Below are 23,988 nucleotides of genomic sequence, written 5' to 3'. Positions count from 1 at the left end.
CCAGTCCTTTTTGGAAAAGGGGTCAACAAGTATTACCTCCTCACTCGCTCAGCAGCAGATAGAGCGAAGTTTCATTCCTTCCCGGTCACCCCACTTTGGGGGATTGTGGGAAGCTGCTGTAAAGATGATAAAAAGACATTTGCTAACAGAAACACAGGGACATATGCTAACCTTCGAGGAAACCTACACTATTCTGTGTGATATTGAGGCTGTATTACATTCACGTCCCCTTACCCCTTGCCAAAGGACCCAAATGATTTAGAAGTCCTTAACACCAGCACATTTCCTTCGAAGTGACTCGATCGTGCAACCTATGCAAAGGGATTTGTCGAGAGAATCCCATAACCACTCGTCACGTTGGCAGCATTTGCAAAAAATTCGGCAGCGGTTGTGGCAGAGATGGCAGCAAGAATACTTGCAGGAATTGCGAAAACCTGTCAAGTGGCATGATAACAATCAACGTATTGATGTTGATTCTTTGGTGCTATTGATTGAGGATAACATCCCACCTCTAGAGTGGCCTAGGGGTAGGATAGTTCAAGTTCACCCTGGACAAGATGGTGAGGTGAGGGTTGTCACCATTCGGGCAGCTAGTGGAACTTTCACCCAAAGCTACAAGAAGATATACCCTCTCCCCTTTGGAAAGGATGACAAGGAGAACTGAATTAAAGATTTCCTGTGATATCTTTAACTTTGAGATATTTTTCATCAAATATGTAATTTCAATATTTCTTTCTCTTAATCATAAAAATATCTATGTATAGAGTTTTGTATTAATGCATATGATAAGAATATCTAAGCATTTTTACAATAGGTATAAGATTTCAATAGTTAGTTGAAAGAATTCCCCTCGAGGGGGGCAAAATGTTATGAAGGGAATTTTAATTTTTAAAAATTTATTTCATTAATTAAAGTTGGCAGTTTCCAAGACAATTTCTGATTGGTTGGATAATTATGTATTGTTGAAAATTGCTGCGTATGTAACAGTCATGTTCATCACGTTATGTGATATTGCAAAGCAAGACATATCAAATTCAAAAAAGTATTGAAGGCATCAAGTTCCTTTACTCCAAAACCAATCAAAAACAACAATTTTCCAATTAATTCTTAAATATGCTCCCTCTAACTCCATTCATGTATCTCTTGATGAACTGGAATAGGAACAAAACTGAAACAACATTGATACAACCTTAAAACAGTATTTTATTTGGTCTTACGTCCTACTAACAGCTTCTACGGTCTTAGTAGAGGCCAAGATGACAAAAATGTTGTCCTGCAAGAGTTATTTCACGTGCAGCCCAAGGCTGGAGAATTTGAGCTCCTTCAAATAAAATTGGACTAAGATGGGATCAAACCCACAACTATGGAATCAGAATGTCAGTGGGAACATCTTAGCAAGGTATAGCTCTGTTATTTTACTCCAAAAATCCCTTAAGAACTTAGCTGCAACACAGTAGTTAACCAATCACAGCTGTGCAATATGCATGTCTCCATATTGACATAACACTCACAGAAAATTACACAGTACCGCTAGGATAATGCATGCAGAATCTGTAGCATAGAATGATTATTTCCAGTATTAACTCTACTGCAAGTAAAATGTCATCTTGCATGCAACGTGAAAGCGAATCAAGTTTTTACAGTAATTTGAAATTGTTCATTAAATATAGATGAAGATTTTTCAAGCTATGTTTAGAGACACGAATCAAAGATTTCTCATTTACTCTATAGAAGTTAAAAAAGAAATGTGTTTATGTATAACAAGCATGCAACAATAGTGTATTACATACCACTACGGTCTCTGAGCCCATCTCGAAGCAGAAGTTCTCTGTTATGTATGGTAAATGAACGGATATTAAGTTTGCTGATAGCTGAATACGCCTGCTTTCTCACTGTATCTTTCACATCTCGGGTCCGTTCTCGAATGTGGGGTACTGTTAAATGAGATCTACCAAGACACGTTAGCACAGCACGTCTCACTTCTGGACTTGGATCATTCCGCAAATGATAAATGTATGCTGAAATACAACCATATACAGTTAATATAATTTAAACAATTCCATATTTAACAAGAACACTTCAAAAAAGGAGAATTTTCAAAATATCAAGTTTACACAATTTAATAAAAAGTTCAAGAACAGTTCCCACATCTTAATGGAAACTCTGTACTGTGGTAAAAACTCATGGAAGACAGTGCAACTGGTTGGTCTGACAGCTGAATATTAGTATTTCTTTCAAGAACCCCTTCACTGGTAGGTATATCACCTAGCACTCACACATTTTTTAATTAACCGCAGGCAGTGTTATACAGATCAACTGTTGTCTATGCATGTTCTCTACACTTAATCTACATGCAGTCTATAAGTGGATTTTCATGTAATGTATGAAGATTATGTAAATTAGCAATGCAGCATTTCTTTTCCTAAAGGAGTCAATAATCATAAAATCTTTATATTTGTCCTAATTTCATTCATAATATGTCAAATATGCAATACTTATAATCAGATACAATATAATCCCACTTTTATGTTCCCAGAATTTACAACATTTTTTCTCGGTCCCTTCAGTTTCCTTTCATTCACAATACAATTTAGACACTGTTGTTGTGTTAATGAAATGTAAAGTTTCCTGCCATTTACACCTTGTAAACCAGCAAACATAAAAGAAGGAAAGATAGTGATTTAAAAAACACACACTCAGAATGCAGAACAAACTAAATGGCCTTGTTGTGACCTCAACTGTCGGCAGGCCACGACAAGTGGGCAATCGCCACTGAAGAGGAGCCGAACTATACTGAAGGCAGATGTGGGAACAAGCCATGTGTCATGCAGCAACCAGTGATCGCTTCAGTTAATGAACTGCTTCCATCTTTGCTGTACTGATGTTCTTGCAGTTTATTCCTCTGAAGTCTTTTATGCTGCATCACCAGGCAAGCTGCTTAAAAAAAAAAAAGTGAAGCACTTTTTACATGCTTGGAAATAGACCAAAAGAGTGGAAGAACATATTTTTCAATGCAGAAGTTACAAATCCTCAAGCAGGTAGAAAATCGAGGAATGCATGTTTGACTTGCAAAAATTTTAGGGTTATCAGTTCCAATGCTGAACACAATCATAAAAAAAATGAAGACACAATACTGAAAGTAGTAAATGGAAGTGGATCAAACTGAGAAAACAAACTATGTGACGTATAGCAAATACGCAGAGCTGGAAGAAATATTGAAGAACTGGTTTCAGACTATACATATTTCCAACATTCCAGTCATTACCGTCTGTTGTTCCATAAAAAAAGCATGCAAAGTGGCCGATAGACTCAGCATTGAGAACTTCTCACATCAAACTGATAAATCAACAGATTAAAAAAGCATTACATTGTGGTATACAAAATTATGTGCGGTAAGTCCAATGCTGTTAACAATGACTGTTCCATGATTGGCACAAGGGCAGGTTGAAGGAATTAGTAAAATAGCATGCATTCAAGCACATTTTTTAACATTTACAAAAATGGTGTCCTTTTCTTTTCCAATGGCCTTCCCAGCAAAATCTTAGCTTATTTAGCAGATATATCCAGTCACCTGTATAAACTGATTCAAGTCAGCAAGGAATGCAATTCACACTTTTCACAGGCCAAGACAAAATAAATGAAACAATAGAGAAAACAGTATCAGCACACCGAATCAGCAAAAAACAAATTTAATTTTTCACCAACACTTGATGATTTCCTGTCCACAAATGAACATATGCTACCAGACCGTGTACATGATGCAATGGTGAATAGCAATGATCTATGCTCTGACAATATTTTCCACCTCTGGTTGAGAAAATATCATCATTATCGAATATTCAGTCGACAGACTGGTCTGTTGTCACAAAATGATGCCCTGCTGTACGGTTGTTTGCAGCCATTTTCATTACTTTCCCATTCTGGTATCTTCCTGCATTTACTAGAGATATGTGTATCTTAGTCTTCCTAGAGGTGTTTTCTATTACTGAATCCTTTCACAATAATTGTCATCAGCTGAGAAAGGCATAATGAGAAGTCCCTTCACAAAACTTAACATGAACTGCCCTCCATTGAGGATGATCAACTAGCCAATATAACTTCTGAATCTTCTTCTGTACCACAACTCCACGTCTCTGATCTAATTTCTGGATCTACACACGTCCCCTATACCCTGCAATTTCTAGAAAGACAATACTGCATTTAATGCCTTTCACGACAACATACCTGTGTGAGTGTACTTTTTATGCTCTCACACGAATGAAAATGAAGTACAGAAACAGAGCGAATATAGTTGATCTTCGGATTCAAATGACTACACTAGAACGAGACCTAAAAACAGCACCTTCCGTCTCACTGATCCAACTACTATACCAAGTGAATCTTCTCCAGTAAATTTCCAGATCCAGGCTGTTGTAATAATTAACCAAATACCACATTGTTTTACAATTTGTATGCATTTAGGAAGTATGCTTATGTAAAAGAATTTACATTACACTTTAAACTTTAAATGTAAATAGTAGACAATAATTGAAATTAAGAGGGTTCCTCCTATTCAATACAAAAATATTTATTAACGTGAATGAATCACATATCGTTCACATGAGGTACCAGTTTCGGCCCTAAACTCATGCCATCATCAGCCAACAAGTCAAATCGGGCAAATACAATATAACTTTAAAAACAACTTTAAAACACACTATAACACTTGCACAGATGAATATAAAATAAAATATGATATATGATGATATTGCATGTTAGTTTAAAATCCATAAAAATGACGAGGACTTTGTTGTTGTATGCCCATGGCGGTCTGTCCAGCTTGTATAGGTCTTAGTTTAATCTGTTAAAATTATGCTGCGGAGTTTAATATCATATGAAGTTAACACTATGTGAGTTCTGTAGTTTGGTTCCGAAAAGTAAACATGCATATGATGAATTTGGTTAGATCCAAAAAATTAATTCCCACTTCAATATGGGTTATGGAAACTGGAGAAGAAATTAAAAGTCGAATTAGGCAAGTGATAGGAAGGAAAGACTAAAAAGAAACATCTAGAAAAGACGAGAGACGACTGGAAACAAACTCACCTTGAGCAGCCTGAGTGATCGCGGATGGAGCTGGACTGATGGATGTGGTCATGAGGTTGAGGGGCGAGGAGGAGAGGGGAGGAGTGAGGTAGAGACGGAGCAACTATCACGGAGCTAAGGTGGAGTGGGAGGATGTGGTACTGGGGGTAAATGATGGGGATATACAATGCGTATGGTTTGAAAGAACGAATTGTTTTTAGGCAGTCTAATATTTTTTAACCATTTAATTAAGAGATCGTACAGAATATCATTTTTCTCAGAAATTTCATTTAAATTATAGTTAGGGTTGAAATATTGATCGCAGTGAATGAAACAATTTTCGACAATGTTCACGATTGGCCCTTTGTTTGCTATTTGAAGTATCTTAAAAATCATGTTCTGTATCAGTGACCTTATGATTAGAGTCGTGAATGTGTTGGCCTATAGCAGAAAACTTATTATATCTTACTGAGTTGACGTGCTCTGAATATCTGGTTGTGAAGCTGCGTCCTGTTTGTCCAACATAAGAGGCGCTGCAGTCGATACACTTGAATCTACAGATTCCAGATTTAGAAAATCTGTTAGAGGTGTTGACTGATGTTGAATTGTGTATAATTTCTGAAGTCGTATTATTAATTCTGAAGAAAATGTTTATGTTGTGTTTTCGAAAGAGATTGGTGATCTGATGGACATAGTCGTTGAATATAAAAGTAGATGAAACGGTAGTTTTAGGTTTTTCTTTTGTGAGAGTAGTCTTAAGCCGGTGTCTAAATTTATTAATTATCTGCTCTATAAATGATCTGTTGTAACCGTTAATATTTGGCGATTGCTCTTATAGAGTTCGCTATTGAGGTCTTTTTTAGACACTGGCATTCTTATCCGGCCCATTATTAACTATAAACCCAGCCCTCTATATAAAATTGCACAATTTGTTCAACGATTTTTAACTAAGAACTATCAATATCTCTCTAAAAAAGTCCATCAAAAACACCACCGAACTAATTGAAAAAATTAAGTCGTTTAATGTACAACCCAACCATACCCTTCATTCATTCGACATAGTAAACATGTATCCAAGCATACCCACAACCTAACTTTTCTCCATTATTGAAAACAACTTAAACAGAGCTCTCTCAGCAAATTAGAAATACAAGATTTTATTTCTCTTCTAAAACTGGTCAACAACAATAATTTCTTTAAATTTGATGAAACCATCTATCAACCAAATGGACTGGCCATGGGATCACCCGCATCGGGAATTCTAGCAGACATTTAGTTAGACTATCTGGAATATACAAAAATAAATAGCAGCACTTTTCCAAACATCCTCATGTGGGCCAGGTATGTTGACGACACATTTGTTATAATGGATGAAGAAATCAAGAATTCGACCTCTACCCTGCAATAACTAAACAACATTGACCCCCCACATCAAATTTACGCTTGAGTCAGAAAATAATAAAGTAATTAATTTTCTGGATTTAACTATTCTCAGAAATCCATCTGCTCTTTCATATAAAATCTTCAGAAAACAGACACAAACTGCCAATACTATTCGTCAAGATTCCATACACCCCCAAACACACAAACGTGCAGCGTACAATAGCACGGTTCATTGTGCATTCACGATACCTATGTCTAAAAAAGACCTCAATAGCAAACTCAACACTATAAGAGGAATTGCCAAATTTAACGGTTACAACAGATCATTTATAGAACAGATAATTAATAAATTTAGACACCGGCCTAAGACTACTCTCACAAAAGAAAAACCTAAAACTACCGTTTCATCTAATTTTACATTCAATGACGATGTCCATCAGATCACCAATCTCTTTTGAAAACATAACGTAAACATTTTCTTCAGAACTAATAATAGGACTTCAGAAATTATACACAATTCAACATCAGTCAACACCTCTAACAGATTTTCTAAATCTGGAATCTATAGATTCAAGTGTATCGACTGCAGCGCCTCTTACGTGGGACAAACAGGACGCAGCTTCACAACCAGATATTCAGAGCACGTCAACGCAGTAAGATACAATAAGTTTTCTGCTATAGGCCAACACATTCACGACTCTAATCATAAGTTCACTGATATAGAACATGATTTTGAGATACTTCAAATAGCAAAAGAAGGGCCAATCGTGAACATTGTCGAAAAGTGTTTCATTCACTGCGATCAATATTTCAACCCTAACTATAATTTAAATGAAATTTCTGAGAAACCTAATATTCCGTACAATCTCTTAATTAAATGGTTAAAAAATAATAGACCGCCTAAAAACAATTCGATCTTTCAAACCATACGCAGTGTATATCCACATCATTTACCCCCACTGCCACATCCTCCCACTCCACCTTACCTCCGTGACAGTTGCTCCGCCTCTACCTCAACCCACCCCTCTCCTCCTCGCCCCTCAACCTCATGACCACATCCATCAGTCCAGCTCCATCCGCAATCACTCAGGCTGCTCAAGGCGAGTTTGTTTCCAGTCGTCTCTCGTCTTTTCTAGACGTTTCTTTTTAGTCTTTCCTTCCTATCTCGTGCCTAATTCGACTTTCAATTTCTTCTCCAGGTTCCATAACCCATATTGAAGTGGGAATTAATTTTTTGGATCTAACCAAATTCTTTTTTTTTTTTTTTTTTTTTTTTTTTTTTTTTTGCTAGTGGTTTTACGTCGCACTGACACAGATAGGTCTTATGGCGACGATGGTATAGGAAAGGCCTAGGAGTTGGAAGGAAGTGGCCGTGGCCTTAATTAAGGTACAGCCCCAGCATTTGCCTGGTGTGAAAATGGGAAACCACGGAAAACCATCTTCAGGGCTGCCGACAGTGGGATTCAAACCCACTATCTCCCGGATGCAAGCTCACAGCCGCGTGACCCTGACCGCATGGCCAACTCGCCCAGTCTAACCAAATTCATCATATGCACGTTTACTTTTCGGAACCAAACTACAGAACACACATAGTGTTAACTTCATATGATATTAAACTCCGCAGCATAATTTTAACAGATTAAACTAAAGACCTATACAAGCTGGACAGACCGCCATGGGCATACAACAACAAAGTCCTCGTCATTTTTATGGATTTTAAACTAATATGCAATATCATCATATACCGTATTTTATTTCATATTCATCTGTGTAAGTGTTATAGTGTGTTTTAAAGTTGTTTTTAAAGTTATATTGTATTTGCCCGATTTGACTTGTTGGCTGATGATGGCACAAGTTTAGTGCCGAAACTAGTACCTCATGTGAACGATATGTGATTCATTCACGTTAATAAATGTTTTTGTATTGAATAGGAGGAACCCTCTTAATTTCAATTATTGTAATCCCACTTCAATGCGGATCATGAAATTTCTAAATATCAAAGTAAATAGTAGGCCTAAATTATACAAATAAAATTTAAAATGGTAGCATTAAAGAATTCTGTCGTTTGTATACTGAATTAAGTATTATGTTCTGTGGGAAATGGGTCATTGTGGACATGCATGAGATTGTGCTGAGTTTGGGAAATCCCGCTCTATATTAGTATGTAATAGGACATACAGTATAAGTATTTATGTCTTAGTAACAGGTCTTCATAAAAGATATAAGCCTACCTGGTGGCGATGATCATTAGAGCATCAAGTTTTCATGATCTAACACTGTGGTAATGCAATTCAAATCCCACTGGTGGAAAAAATAATTGTCCACCATGCGTTTCTAATCACTAGATTGTAAGACAAAAGCTTGGGTTCAATTTCAAACCTTTCTGCAGTGTTAATATGGAGCGAGGGCATAACACATTTCTGATGGTGATTCACCGGTCAGATGAAGACGATGAGTGCTGAGCAGACCCTATGATGTTAATAAGACAGGAGTAGGCTATGTGCTGACATTTGGTTTCAATCTCTTGCTACATCATCATCATCATTGTACCGGGCGGTACACCTCCACGCCGCTAATTTAAAATGTGCGCCAATTGAAACTCCTCTGCTGGAGGAAGTCTGAACTCTATTGACGGTATTAATTTTCAAGTTTCCCAGAAGATGTCACTACGTGGAAAATTTGGAGTTTTTGAACTGTGTCATTTTCGACGTATTTTTGTTTTGCTTGTAGTAAGAAGTGTGAACTTTCTCTTCTAGAGGACACTACTGAAGATCAACAATAGTGCACCCTAGTGCGGAATGAAAGAACTGTTTTTTTGGAGAAATTTTTATTTCAAAAGTTTGTTTCTTGTTAAATTTCTTTCTGTTATTGTTTAAGTTGGCTGTATACCCCTCTCTTTCCCCTTGTTTTGTATTTAGCCAATCCCGAATTTCTTTAATTAATTTCTGACCTATTGGATGTATCTTCCCCCAACTTGAATATGTTGCTGTATCCTACCCAATAAAAGTTTTTGTGGGAGGGTGTTCTCATTCCCCTAACGCCTCGAACCTTCCGCGAGAGGATATAAACTGCTGATTTTAGGGTCTCCGGGCCACTTCTGTTCCATCTTTCAGTGTGTAAAGTACATAGCAGGGGGCGGGAAGCGCCTCTTTCTTCGGCGACAGTCAACAACCAGGTAATGGCCGACTAATTACTTCTTTTCTTGCTAGCTCAGCAGTTTAACTCTCGGGGCGGGTCCGAAGTTTTTCCATTATGTAACCTTCCTTAAAATGTAAAGAAACTTGTATCTATTCTATCTTTTAAACTACATATTGGGATAGAGAGTGCTTAACCCTCTCGAGCTCCCACTCATATTGTTTTGAGGTGAACTTATTTTTTTTTCTCTACCTATTCTTCTTTAACGTAATGTAAATTGTGTCCTTCTTAAGTCACCTCTGTAGTATGGGATTAGCCCTTGTATTAGTGGCCTAGAGCCAGATTAGGTTTTAAAAACAAATGCATTAGGAGTGTAGATCGCCTCCTCTCTAATTGTTATTTTAGAGGTCATGTAATTAACCTTCTTCTCATTTAATAAGACCTCAGTAGGTTGGGTATTTTACCCCTGTGTATATGTCCTTGGAGGACAGCTTGAAGGTGGAATTAGGTGTGGCCTTTGACAGGCCTGAATTTTGAGAGCAAGTTGCTATAAACCCGAAAATTTTTTTCTGCGCGCCTCAAGGAGGCCTTTCTGTGTATTTTGGAGCAAGTGCTCCTAGGCATGAATGGGGTTTTCTGCCTCTCTGTTGAAACTTGTGTTTTGGGGTAAAACTGGGCTAATTGCTCAAGAAGTGTGAGGCTGGGGCTCGAAGCCCAAATCCTGTAAATATTGTAATTGTATTTTTTGCCTTGCTACTCTGTACCTGCCATGATTGTTATTTCGTTATTTGGAAAAGAAAATATAACCTTGTTAATTTTACATGCACTATAATTTCGTAGCTTGAGACCCGTTCACACCCGCACCTTCTTTCATGCATAACTACCGCAAAAACACGGTAACAATCATCATCATCATCATCATCATCAAACACCCATACGTGCAGGTCGCCCATGAACATCAACTAGAGGCACTTCCACATGACATCATAACATACATATCCTTTTCTTACAGAAGTTTCAACTATAGAATAAATACCATGACAACATTTTCTAGTAATTTTTTTATACAGAAGAATGGAAAGACAAATAGAAGCTGAGTTGGGAGAAGATTAGTTTGGTTTCAGAAGAAATACAGAAACAGGTGAAGCAACAGTGTTCTGTACAGAGCAGGCCTACCTTGACAGTGTTTTGGAATGGCATGGTGAAGCAGTGTGTCGACACATTATGCACTTTCATTTCGGACTACAAGAGAAGCAGTGTTTCGCGATGGCGTGGAGAAACATGAACCACACTTCATACCTAATTTAAAATGTTTGGCGCTCTGATAACGATAAAATATGTTCATGAAATATTTAATGAGTAAATGTACAAAATCAATATGATAAATAGATGATGTACAGTATATAGTAATAAACTGCATTTGCTTCTTCACTATGTGCTTAAAATGATACTAAAGGGGGTCAGTTTTACAGTTAAAAGCACACTAACTAACTTGAAGAATTATAAAATGAGTAATGAAATCTAAGAAGAGTCCAAAATCAGAATTTTACGTTGGTTTTTTGGCTTTACGGTGCACCTACACAGATAGGTCTTATGGTGACGATGGGACAGGAAAGTGGGAAAGAAGTGTCCATAGACTTAATTAAGATATAACCTGGTGTGAAACTGGGAAATCATGGAAAATCTTCAGGAATGCTGAAAGTGGGGTTAGAACCCACTATCTCCTGAATGCAAGCTCACAGCTGCGCAACCCTTAACCACACGGGCCAACTTGCTCGTCTTTAAGTTCATTAACAAACAACCTAGTTACAAAAGCACAGTAAGATATTTAACAAACTAAATGAACTAAATTGAATGGTTATAAAATGAGTAATTAAATCTAAGAAGAGTCAAGGAAGATAGTACATCCCTGCCTTGAGAACATTAATGTCCTTTTTCTGTGTAAAACAAAGACCTTACATTGTGGAGTACATTGTTCTTTTACAAACTTGACTCACAGTTTGGAATATAAAGTATCTATTGACGAGTATCGACTCATCTTCAGAGCAATGTCGCGCGGAGTGTTTCTATTGAGACAAGGAGATAAATAAAGCACCGTCACTGTTTCAAAGCTTTGCTATTTAGAAGCATAGAAGTAGTTGACATGTATGGAACGACTGGAGTTTCTGTTCACGCAACACTACACATGAAGCAATTTCACTGCTTCAGAATAGTGAAACGTTGCAGTGGCAGGGCATTGAGCAGCTGCTTGAGCTGGCTCAGTATTTCGAAGCACACATACACCAGCCAACTCTAATATGCACTCACTGACGTACAAAAGTGGACACAGTATACCATTTGCTTTGACCACTTGGTACACTATTGGCAGGAAGGCAAGTAAATGCTGGAGAGTTACCATGAATGAATTTTGGGCCAGGGCATATGAACCAGAGCTAAAACACCAGTCTGCAGAATGGCAACTTGCAGGATCACCGCGAAGACAGATGTTCCAGAAAAACCCTTCCCCCATGAAGCTGATAGTCATGGTACCTTACTTCAGAGACGTGATTGCACGTAGCTTCATTCCACATGGCACAATGGTTAGAGCAACGTACTACAGAACCTTTCTGCAGAGACAGTTACGTAGTGCCATTAGCAACAAAAATATCTGGCCGAATCATCAACAGTCATCCTTCTCCATTCCCCCCTGTGGGTGGGGGCGGTAGAATAACACCCGAGGTATCCCCTGCCTGTCATAAGAGGCGACTAAAAGGGGCCACAGGGTCTCTGAACTTTTGAGCGTCGGTTGGCGACTACGGGGCCCTTAGCTGAGTCCTGGCATTGCTTCCACTTACTTGTGACAGGCTGCTCACCTTCATCTATCCTATCCGACCTCCCTCGGTCAACTCTTGTTCTTTTCCGACCCCGACGCTATTAGGTTTGTGAGGGCTAGAGTGTCTTTCATTTTCACACCCTTCGTGGCCCTTGTCTTCGTTTGGCCGATATCTTCATTTTTCGAAGAATTGGATCCCTTCCATTTTTTCTCTCTGATTAGTGTTATATAGAGGATGGTTGCCTAGTTGTATTTCCTCTTAAAACAATAATCACCACCACCACCCTCCATCACCATGACAATGCCGCACTGTATGCAACAGAGGCTGTATAGAGACAATTTCAGTGCTGGGGGTGGGAAGTACTGGATCACCTGCCATACTCACTGGACCTGTCTCAGAGCATTTTGACCTCATCCTCAAAATGAAACCACCATTGTGTGGGGGCTGGTTTGGGATACGAGAGAACAATGCCAACGCTGTGAAACACGAGACTGCAAAATTCACACTTAGTGGGCAAATGGTATCATTTTGTAAATAAAATTCTCTATAAGAATCTATTTTTAACAGTCCACCTATTCAATACAAATTAAGACTAGCCACTTAAAACTAAAGGGTATGTTGGCAACGGCAGCTGATACTTGTATCTGAGTATTCATATTTCTCCTGTGATTCTTCCAATTCAGGTATACAGATGCCTTTGATGACTAAGGAGACCAATCCTGGTATGAAACATATGACCAAATTTCTTGCACCTTATAGAGCAGGGATGGTGAACCTATGCCACGTGTCACTACATGACACGCGAACACGATTTCGGTGGCATGCCACATGAACATATTAACATTTTTATATACGTCTTGTACTACAGACTATACATCTCGTGCATAGTGTTTCGTGTGTAAGAAATTAATATAGAAAATTTAAATTCTGGTTCCATTCGGACGTGCAATATGGCAACACTGCAACACTGATAGGTCTGGAAGTTAAGCGCGATAAGAATGTCAGATGCAGCCGACTAGCCCTTCACTCGCTCATGTCAGTCACTTGTGTTATGTAGCCAGTAGCGCATAGTGTGTAACTGTTTACTGAATATCATTTTCTGGTTTTGTATACGGACTCGCAAAAATGCCTCTGGGGCCTAAAAAAGAAACAGGAACTTAACGAAGGTAGTGGCCGGATTTTTCATGAACAGTGAACAGAGGAATTCGGAGTGATAGAAAGAAACAATAAAGCTTTGTGTTGCATGTGTCTCGAAACAGTTGTATCCTGCACATTTAATGTATAGCGCCCTCTCAAGACGAATCATTCAAATGTAGGTTCCATGTCAAGTAAAGAAAGAAGTGTGTTAGTTTCACAAAAAAAAAAAAAAAAAAAAAAAAAAATAGTTCTTTTGCATCATCTTTCAGGCCAAGGAATAATACCAGTGCGGCTAGCTTCCATCTGTCTCCCTGCATAGCACAGCATAGGAAACCTCTTTCTGACAGCGAGTTCTTGAAGGAAGCTTTAATACTGATGTCCGACATATTATTTGAGAACTTTCGTAACAAACAATGAATTAACAGAATTAAATAAATGCCAACCAGCAGAAAATCTCTCAAGGATAGAATAATAAGAATGAGTGAAATGTTTTGGAGCAACTGAAAGCTGATTTGGATAACTCCCAGATATATTCAGTATGTCCTGATGAAAGCATGGATGTTAGCTGTTTTTGTCCAATTTCCTTGTGGAAATGTGATGAGGAAGGAATTAGTTAAATTGCTGAGCATACAAACTGCAAAAGGAAAGGACATAATGAACTAAGTGAAGCAAGAACTTGTAATAAAATGGGGTTTAACTTACAGAAAATTGTGTCTGTGACAACTGATGCTGCCCAAAGTAAGGCAGGTATTCATAATGGCTTCATGAAATTTCTTAAAGAAGTTATACACCCTATTTTACTGTTCCATTGTATATTTCACCAAGAAGCCCATTGCGCAAAAGAAGGTATGAAGTCATTTGAAAGAGTACTCTTGGGTGTAGGTAACTAAAATTGTGAAGTTCATATCTGCAAGTGCTCTAAATAATCGCCAGTTCTCAAAGATGTTACACGAAGTAGAATCTCAATACGGTGAATTTGTATTGTACAATAATGTTTGTTGGCTGAGTCGTGGGCAAGTACTCCAGAGGTTTGTCCAGCTCTTGGACGAAATTCGCTTCTTCATGTCAGAAAAGCTGGAAGAATTCCTTACTCACAGACTCTATTTGGCTATGCGATTTAATGTTTCTCCGTGATTTTACATCAGTACACAATGACGTGAATAAGAACCTACAGCAGAAAAAGACACACTAGAAATCGATTGTTTGACATCATAAAATCATCTCAGAGAAAACTTAAAGTATTCATCAGGGATGATGAAACAAAACCATCACTTAAAGTACAACTTGAATTGACATCAAATTTTGCAGATCAATTAACTTTTGAAGCTCAAAAAGTATTATAAGAATTATTTGCATGTCTTACAAAATTCAAAACAAATAGTATCCAAAAGATTTTCCCAATTTCGAGATTTTGAGAAATAAACATTGCACTTTATTTCAAAACCTCATATTGCACAAATTAAGGTACATTTTTTTGATAGGTTAGATACTGACCATTTAGAAATGGAGTTGACTGATCTTCAAGAAAGCAGTATATGGGTGAACAAATTTGTACAACTTGACGAAGCATTGGTGAAAATCAAGTGTATTGTTATTGATGGTGAATACTTTCTCCAGAAGGCAGAGAAATAATACTTGAACAGTGGAACAGCTTTCCACAAAACTTTTCGGCCATGAAGAAACTTGCTCCAGTGCTACTTATTTTGTTTGGCTTATTATACGCCTACAAGCAGCTATTTTATACAATTAACGTTGTGAAGTCAATGGCCAGAAACAGTCCTGGTTCATACCTAAGTGCATCTTGTGAGGCAATGAAGACATGAACCTAGCGTAAATGACATGGCTACTAAGATTCAACAAGTTTTGCAAGTCCAATGGCAATATTAGTATTTTAATGACCAAGTGTGTTATAACGGACACTTATTATAATTTTTCTTTTTACAAATAATGTTAGGTATTCTTAAAACTTTCATATTTAAAAAATGTATTTTTGCAATATTTAAAAAATACGACCACAGAATATGCAATCAAATGTATTTATGAATACATGTTTAATAAATAAATAAATAAATAAATAAATAAATAAATAAATAAATAAATAAATAAATAAATAAATAAATAAATAAATAAATAAATAAATAAATAAATAACATAATATATAACATTATCAGGAAAGTTCAGATATCAACCAAATCCTCAGCTCATTGTAACACTCACTCTAACCCACACTCTACACTCCAACTCCCACTCTCTTTCTGCACTGTCTCTGGCCTCTCAGCCTGTCAGTTCGATATATATACACTGTTCGACAAACAGTCTACAAATATCAACTTCTGAAAATCTTCTTCCAACACTCTAAATGGAACACATCTGAACAAACAAGGAACAATAAATCAACCAGCCTCTCGATTGGAGTAGATCAAACTCAAATATTCTATTACATATACACAAACCATAGTGACAGAATCTACAAAATTCTTTATGTTTCTACATGTATCTGGATAATAAATCATTGCAGTAAGTTTCCAGAAACTGCCAAATATATCAGAATGATAGTGGATTATACCCAATATACGAATATTAGAGAGTTTTCTACAGCTTTCGACTACACAGATATTGAGGTTAGACGTATTCACAATACTTCTGTCTAATTTCCTCGTCCTGGAGATTTTCTACCCTTATTCGTTTGCAGACAGACTTCACTTTCTCTACCCTAGGCCTAGAGACAGTTAGTTCACAGCAGATCAAATAGTGGTCAGTATCATCGTAAATCCCCGGAAAACTCGGACATTCCTAACAGATTTCCTGAATTCGAAGTCTGTTAAGATATAGTCCATTAGGGATCTGGTACCCCTAGCCTCCCATGTGTAGCGGTGAATAGCCTTGCGCTTGAAGAATGTATTCGTTACAGCTAATCCCATACTAGCACAGAAGTCCAGCAAACGCTTCCCATTCCCATTAGCTTCCGTATCTTCCCCACATTTACCAATCACCCTTTCGTATCCTTCAATTCTATTCCCAACTCTCGCATTGAAATCGCCCATTAGCACTATTCTATCCTTGCTGTTGACCCTGACCATGATGTCACTCAATGTTTCACAAAACTTGTTAACTTCATCCTCATCTGCACCCTCACATGGTGAATACACAGACACAACTCTAGTCTAATTCCTCCAACTGACAAATCTCCCCACGTCATTCGCTCATTTACGTGCCTAACAGAAACTATGTTGCGTGCAATGTTATTCCTGATAAAGAGCCCTACCCCATACTCTGCCCTTCCCGCCAAGTACACTTTATAATCAACTATCTCTTCCTCAACTCACCTTACCCGAATATCACTTACTCCTAGCACATCCAGATGCATCCTCTTTGCTGACTCAGCCAGTTCTACTTTCTTTCTTCCATAAGCCCCATTAATATTGATAGCTCCCCATCGAATTCCATTTTTTTCGCCAAGTTGTTTCCAAGGAGTCTCTCACCTATCAAATGGGAGTGGGACTCCGTTACTCCCACAGGTCCGAGGCTTGCTTAAAATATTCTGAGCTCGGTAAATTCATGAAGCAGGATGCTACCCTACTTGCACGTAGTTCAAGTGAGGATCTCTCCTCTAACAGGTTATGGACCACCGGTGGATTGTATAATCCTAGCCACCTGAGCACAAGTAGGGCCAGGACTCAGAATATGTCCGAGATGCCCACTCCCATTCCATAGCAACTAGTATCCCGACTCTCAGGACCACTTACTAGGCCACTCAGCCGTTGCCCATGGTTCACGAAGTAGGATGCGACTACAGTAACCCACAAACATGAAATGTAAATAAACATAAAATGTAAATAAAAATAGATAATAATAGTAATAAATATAATAATAAATCGAATACTGACAATAATATATCTCGCTTCTACATATAGTGTGAGGCTGTGATACATCTACTATCACACAATCTACTAATAACAAAAGCCGACAAAGGCAACACTACGGTCATTATGGATAAGAATGAATACATAACAAAGACTAAAGAATGTTTCCAAGACAACACTTTTTCAATAAAACGCCAAGATCCAACCGATAACATACAAAGGAATTTTTAAAATCTACTCAAGAAGATACACTTTCTTCTCGCCGAAATAGAATCTGCAAAACTTATAACGATGAACCCCCAATTACCATCCGAAAAAGCCTACCCTAAAATACACCCATGAGACCGATTCTATACTATAGAGCCAGTCCAACCTATAAACTATCGCAATTCATTTTAAAAATTTTGAAAAAACATTCTTCATTTTTAGCAAACAAAACAATACAAAACTCAATAGATTTTTACAACAGAACCAAAGAACTAAAGATCGAACAACATACCCTTGCTTCATTTGACATTACAAACATGTACCCTAACATTCCCATTAACCCCTCAGCGCCGACCTCTATACGTGGTATAGACCCTCTTTTCTTCCGTAGCCGCCGACCTCTTTACGTGGTATAGACCCATACATCGTTTCACATTTACGGCTATATTTTCGTAACTCTCCACGAGCGCTCTGTGTAGGCATCAGTTAGTGCTGCTTTCTGTCATACGATACGAGAACCAGTTGTTCATGGTATATATCTCGTTTGAAAGACGATGCCTCGACCTTTCATCTGAAGTATGTTTCGAGTTGGTTTGTTTCGTCATAAATGTTATTCCCCTCATTCAGTTTCGTCCTGCTGCTTTCAGTCTCGCTGCAGCTTCATCAGTCCGTGTGACGCACGGCGCTCAGCCGTGGTTGACTGACAGTAACGTGCTTGAAATATTGTATAATTCAGATGAAAGTTTAGTCAGAAGTAGTAGTGACAGTATAAGCAGCAGTGATAATAAAATAGATGATGTAGCAGTGGTAAATGATGAGAGTGACGATGAGGAGGAAACAGTACTTGGAAATTTCGTGTAAGAGACTATATATAATTATACAGGTCAAAGAGAAGTTTTCAACGGTGAATTCTGACTGATAAATTCTCTAATAATACTCACACAGGTCACAGAGACAAATATTGAGCAATTACCATATCGGGTTCAGTTGGTGAAAGGTTTGTTTACAAAATGCGCTCGGGAGGGAGGGGAACGAAATATTCAAGGCCGGCGCGCATCAGATAATACAGTTCCAAGGTTGCAGGAAAGACATTTTATCAGGAAATTAGCACCCAAGAGTTGGAAATCCAAACCTCAGAGACATTGTATCCTGTGTTCAAAACACGGAGAAAAGAAGACGTCAGTGTACTGCTGCCAGGAGTGTGACTTGAGTCCCTGTCTCAAAGAATGCTTCGAACTCTATCACACGGAACTAAATTACTAAGGAAATGTGAAACTATTATGTAATTATCTGCATGTACATAATTCTGTCATAAGGATTTCCAAATTTCGTGACAATCGGGCTACTTTTATACTTGTAGTAACGCTTTATGTGAATCTATGTATTTCAGTCACGCGTAGTCGAAATCTCATCCGGCCGTGGGGTAGGAAGCTATTTAAATGGCTGCGACGCTGAGGGGTTAAACAATCAAAATAATAGAATCTAATTTTAAAAACCACAGCAATTTGAGCACCCTAGAAATAGAAGAATTCATGAATCTACTTGAATTCGCCATAAACAATAACAACTTCAGATTTCATGATACCATATATCAGCAACAAGGCCTACCTATGGGATCTCCTGCCTCCGGAATATTAGCAGAAATATATATAGACCACTTAGAACACACGTCAATCAACAAAATAGATAGTATATATTTTTGATGCAGATTTGTTGATGACATCTTCGTAATTATAGACAATAGATCCACTGACGCAGACACTATACTAGACAAACTTAACACTTTAGACCCCCTAATTAAATTCACTAAAGAAACCAAAAATAAACGTACTTTAAATTACTTAGACTTCGACGACCACTTATCTTATAAGATCTACAGGAAACCCACACACACCTTAAATACCATAAAAAATGACTCCATTCATCCACACACACAGAAAAGTGCAGCCTATTATAGCATGATATATAGAGCTTTTAACATTCCAATGACAATAGAAGATCAAAATAATGACTTAAAAATGAATCCACGACACAGCCAAACATAACGGATATAGCAAAGAAATGATCAACAAAATCATTCTAAAAATAAAATCCCAACCTAAAAGCAAACTAACTAAAACAGCCAAACCCAAAAAAAGATTATGTCCTATTTACCTTCAACAACACCCATACATATACTGTAACTAATATTTTTAAGAAGCACAGCTTGAAAATAGCATTCAAAACCATACACAACAGCAGCAACACTATACAACACCAAAACAGTCAATAATAATAATAATAATAATAATAATAATAATAATAATAATAATAATAATAATAATAATAATGCAACCAATCAGGTGTCTACCGTATTAAATGTAACAACTGTGACACAAGTTATATTGGACGTACAGGCAGAAACTTCACCATCCGCTACAATGAACAAATAAATGCAATAAAACACAACCATTTCTCATCAATAGGCCAACATGTAGAAGAATCTAAGCATAGTTTCACAGACATCAATAACGATATGATGATATTAAACATAAACTCTAAGGGCCCCCTGCTCAACATAACCAAAGATTTCTATATTTCTCTGGACCAATACGCCAATCCCAATCATAACATTAACGACATTACAGAGAAAACTAGCATCATCTTTGATAAAGCCATTCCAGCATTAAAGAATGACTATCTCAAAATAGTAAACACACGCCCTAACAAACCGACGAATCACAAGCCTGACCCAGCCCCTACCTCCACAATAACCACACCTCCGTCCCCTCCACGTACATCCCTCTCCACAGCTAACATGAGCCCCAGACGCACTTGTAGGAGAACACAGTAAGCCTCCAAACATACCGGTACAGGACCTTCACAACAACAATAGTAAGTACTCTTTCCATTTTCATACATATACCAGGCATTCCTTCATACACATACTATACTTATATCAGCTTATCTTTACAGATAACAACGCCATAACGAACATAGACGAGAGAGGTGTCGCCACCAACAGCTCCTAAATTTAAACTAAAGTCTTACAGTTCATCATAAAAAACTTACTGAAGTTCATCATCAGTTGGATTACATACTTACTCAAAAAAAAATTCATGACAAGGGTTCTTACCACGTATCAATATGACGTATATCAGCCATAGAACAATCTCAAAGATCACCTTATACAAATAAATCAACATAATATAGAAGCACAAGAACTACATAGAAGATTGAAATCCATGCAATACAAACTCAAATTTTAATAAGCCATATTTTAATGCGTTTAAAATTTTTAAGTATTTTATATTGTGGCCTATATGTTTTAATGTGTTTAATGTACTCACGTCCTATGTACACTCAATAAATTTTAGTTTATCGAAACTTTCACCACCACCTTGATCAGATATTTTAACCCCACACTACTGCAATATATTTTATTTCCATTCCCATTAGACATCCGGATGAACATAACATCTTTGTGATTTTGTCTAATGGCTGTAATACATTATATACTAGGTGATGATGGCCATGAAAGGGCCGAAACCGGTACTAGTGTAAAATCCATTTACAATAAGTAAGTACTGATCGGTGGAACACTATTCTAGTCTATACATAGTATAGGAATAAATAAATTAAATAAATTAAATAAATAAATAAATAAATAAATAAATAAATAAATAAATAAATAAATAAATAAATAACTGTTTTAAGAGGAAATACTAGGCAACCACCCTCTATATAACACTAATCAGAGAGAAAGAATGGAAGAGATCCGACACTTCAAAAAATGAAGGTACCAGCCAAAGAAAGACAGGGGCCATGAAGGATGTGAAAATGAAAGACTCCCTAGCCGTTGGAAACATAATAGCGTCGGGGTCGAACAAGAACAAGAGTTGACCAAGAAAGGTCGGATAGGATAGATGAAAGTGAGGAGCCTGGCGCAAGTAAGTGGAAGCAATGCCAGGACTCAGCTAAGGGACCCGTGGTTGCCAACCCACGCTCCATAGTTCAGACTCCCTGAGGCCCCTTCTAGTCACCTCTTACGACAGGCAGGGGATACTGTGGCTGTTATTCTAAATTCGATACGACGTTTATATCGCACAACCTTAAACGCCTTAACTCAGATATGGTCCCACATAGGCTGCTCTTAAACGCCTTAAGGCGTCTACAGGAGTGAATGTGTTAATAATATTAGTCTGTCAGTAGCCTGCTTGTGTTTTCTGAAATAAAAAGCAGCCCTCAAACCTAAAATGTTTGGCTATCTCTGTACTATAACAACATTTTGACTTTCCTATTGAACTTCAATAAAAGCCTGTTGGAATCTTAATTATGACAGTACAAAGAAATACTTCACTATGTTGGTAGCAATAAACAACTTAAACTTCGAACAAGAGATTACACATGAACCACACTGTGTATTCCTACGGTACAAAAAAGTTGCTGTGAAGGAATACAATATCATTCACATTATCAGGATGCAATCTTGACTGAATGTTTCCCATCGAGATCAAGTCCTGCTATACTGAATGCTAGGTTGGCAAGTGCCGTTTTGTGAGCCAGAGATGCACACAGTGCAGGTAGTATGCTGAATTAGACCGTTCGCTCTTGCAAGCTCATGATCCCAGCTCCACATGGTGGAGAACCGGAAAACCGATTTCTGTATTGCCTGTTGCCTAGTAAGCGAGGAAAGGCACAGAAAAACTTAGGCTGTTCTCACGTCTAGTGCCAATCAGACTTTTTGCCGCCATTCAAAATCCGACTACCTCAGCTGTATTTGAACCTGCAATCTTGGGGTCCAGAGGCTAACACACTACCAGAGATCCACAGGAATTTTAAGGAGTGATACCAACCTAGTGTCTACTTTCAGTTTTCTCTTCCTTAAGTGAAAATGAACTTCAGCATTAAACTGGTCCTGAAAGACTACGAGCACATTATATTATGAGAATAAAAGTTAATTCCCTATTTTAATTAATTACCCACAATAGATGTAATTACAGTTAAATGTTTTGGTTAAGTAAAATTCAGATAACTTAGGTTCTACTGAATATCTGCTTTATACTTAAGAAATACTATATCTTAGATTTTTTGATAACCTTCTATCATAGAACTTATTTTGTTGAATTACCATGTTGCCAACGAATACAGTCCTGCCAATTGGAATACAGTATTTCTTTTCCACCTGGTGAAACAGCAGTTTATTTCTGCAACACTTCAGGGCCATATTTTTATTGTGTACAAAGCCAAATAAATTCAGCTCGGTAATAAGCACTGTTGAACCTCTGCATCCTTTCTTAATGTCTTAAGAGCCCCCCATTCTAGTAAGCACTTTTTTTATACATCACTCTAAAAGTACAATATCATGTAGCATCACTAAAACCATGTAACGCAATAGTGTCTATAAAATTAATCTTTTGCCACTGTTCCCCACAAGGGGCTTGGCATATCTTGGTCAAAAGCTCCCGTTATTACGTGCAGAGTCAACAGAATAAACTACAGTATAGAGGAGTGATGTTTGCGTTTGTCCTAAGATTAACTACTGTACATAAGAATTGGGAAGGAATCGTCCATACTTATAGATTAGACGATGTACCAGAACCTACCTGAAGCAGCGGATGAAAATCACGGGAAATTCACTTCAGGATTGCTGACAGTAGAGGATTTTAACCCAACAAACCTGGACCAATACATGAGAAGATATTATACCAGCCGGTACTCTACGGCAGCGGGGTTTATCGATGGGAAAAAAAAATCTCTGTAATATTTTAAATGCAGCGAGCCCTTGCGATCTCTTCGGCTTGACCAGAAGGTTTATCAGTGCTGTAAGAACTACATCTCCATTCAAATGTCAGCTACAGCAGCTGAAGTAAGAAAATCTCTCTTCCAAATTTCATTCTTAAATCTTTACTGCAAGTTGTAATATAGCAGTACGATTAAATTTTACCTTTGATTACAGGACAATTTGGATTAGTAGGATCCTGGAGCCGCAGGAGTGCCATAACAGCCTGAGACCGAACAGCTGGTGATTTGTCCTTTAAGAAAAAGGAAAATGTCTAAAAAATATGTATCTATACATTTAAAAAATAGTCTATTAAACATGGTATTCAAAGAATCTAACTTTTGTAGTTAAACTGTACTCACCTGGAGCCTTTCCATCATACATTCGCTTATCTGATTGCATAACTCATCATCTATAAAAGCCTCCTCCCCTAAATTTTGTAGAATTTTGTTTATAAACTGGCACACTCGAAAGCGAATCGACTGGTTATTACACTGGTGATTCTGAAAAAGTATAATTCATATTTAATTTCAAAATAACAGGTAAATAACAGGAAATTGAAATTAACAATTTAAACAACAAAATAAACAAGCAAATTATTCACTAAAGTCATACACAGACCGCA

The 23,988-nt window shown here is 37.5% G+C and overlaps 1 protein-coding gene across 2 annotated transcripts in view; it reads right to left on the bottom strand.

Moving 5' to 3' along the window:
• The window catches only part of Cap-G (Chromosome associated protein G), a 312,952-nt gene that overhangs the window by 207,930 nt on the left and 81,034 nt on the right, over window positions 1-23,988 (bottom strand). For both annotated transcript variants that reach the window (XM_067143890.2, XM_068224995.1), the window contains 3 exons: window positions 23,726-23,866; window positions 23,529-23,616; window positions 1,791-2,018 (listed from right to left, as the gene is read on the bottom strand). In XM_067143890.2, the coding sequence (XP_066999991.1) occupies window positions 1,791-2,018; window positions 23,529-23,616; window positions 23,726-23,866 (457 nt within the window). The remainder of the gene's footprint in view (window positions 1-1,790; window positions 2,019-23,528; window positions 23,617-23,725; window positions 23,867-23,988) is intronic.

Source organism: Anabrus simplex, chromosome 1 (assembly GCF_040414725.1).
Source record: "Anabrus simplex isolate iqAnaSimp1 chromosome 1, ASM4041472v1, whole genome shotgun sequence".
NCBI classification, from domain to species: domain Eukaryota; kingdom Metazoa; phylum Arthropoda; class Insecta; order Orthoptera; family Tettigoniidae; genus Anabrus; species Anabrus simplex.
The sequence above is the reverse complement of the archived record's forward strand: the minus strand, read 5'-3'. Positions and strand labels throughout refer to the sequence as shown.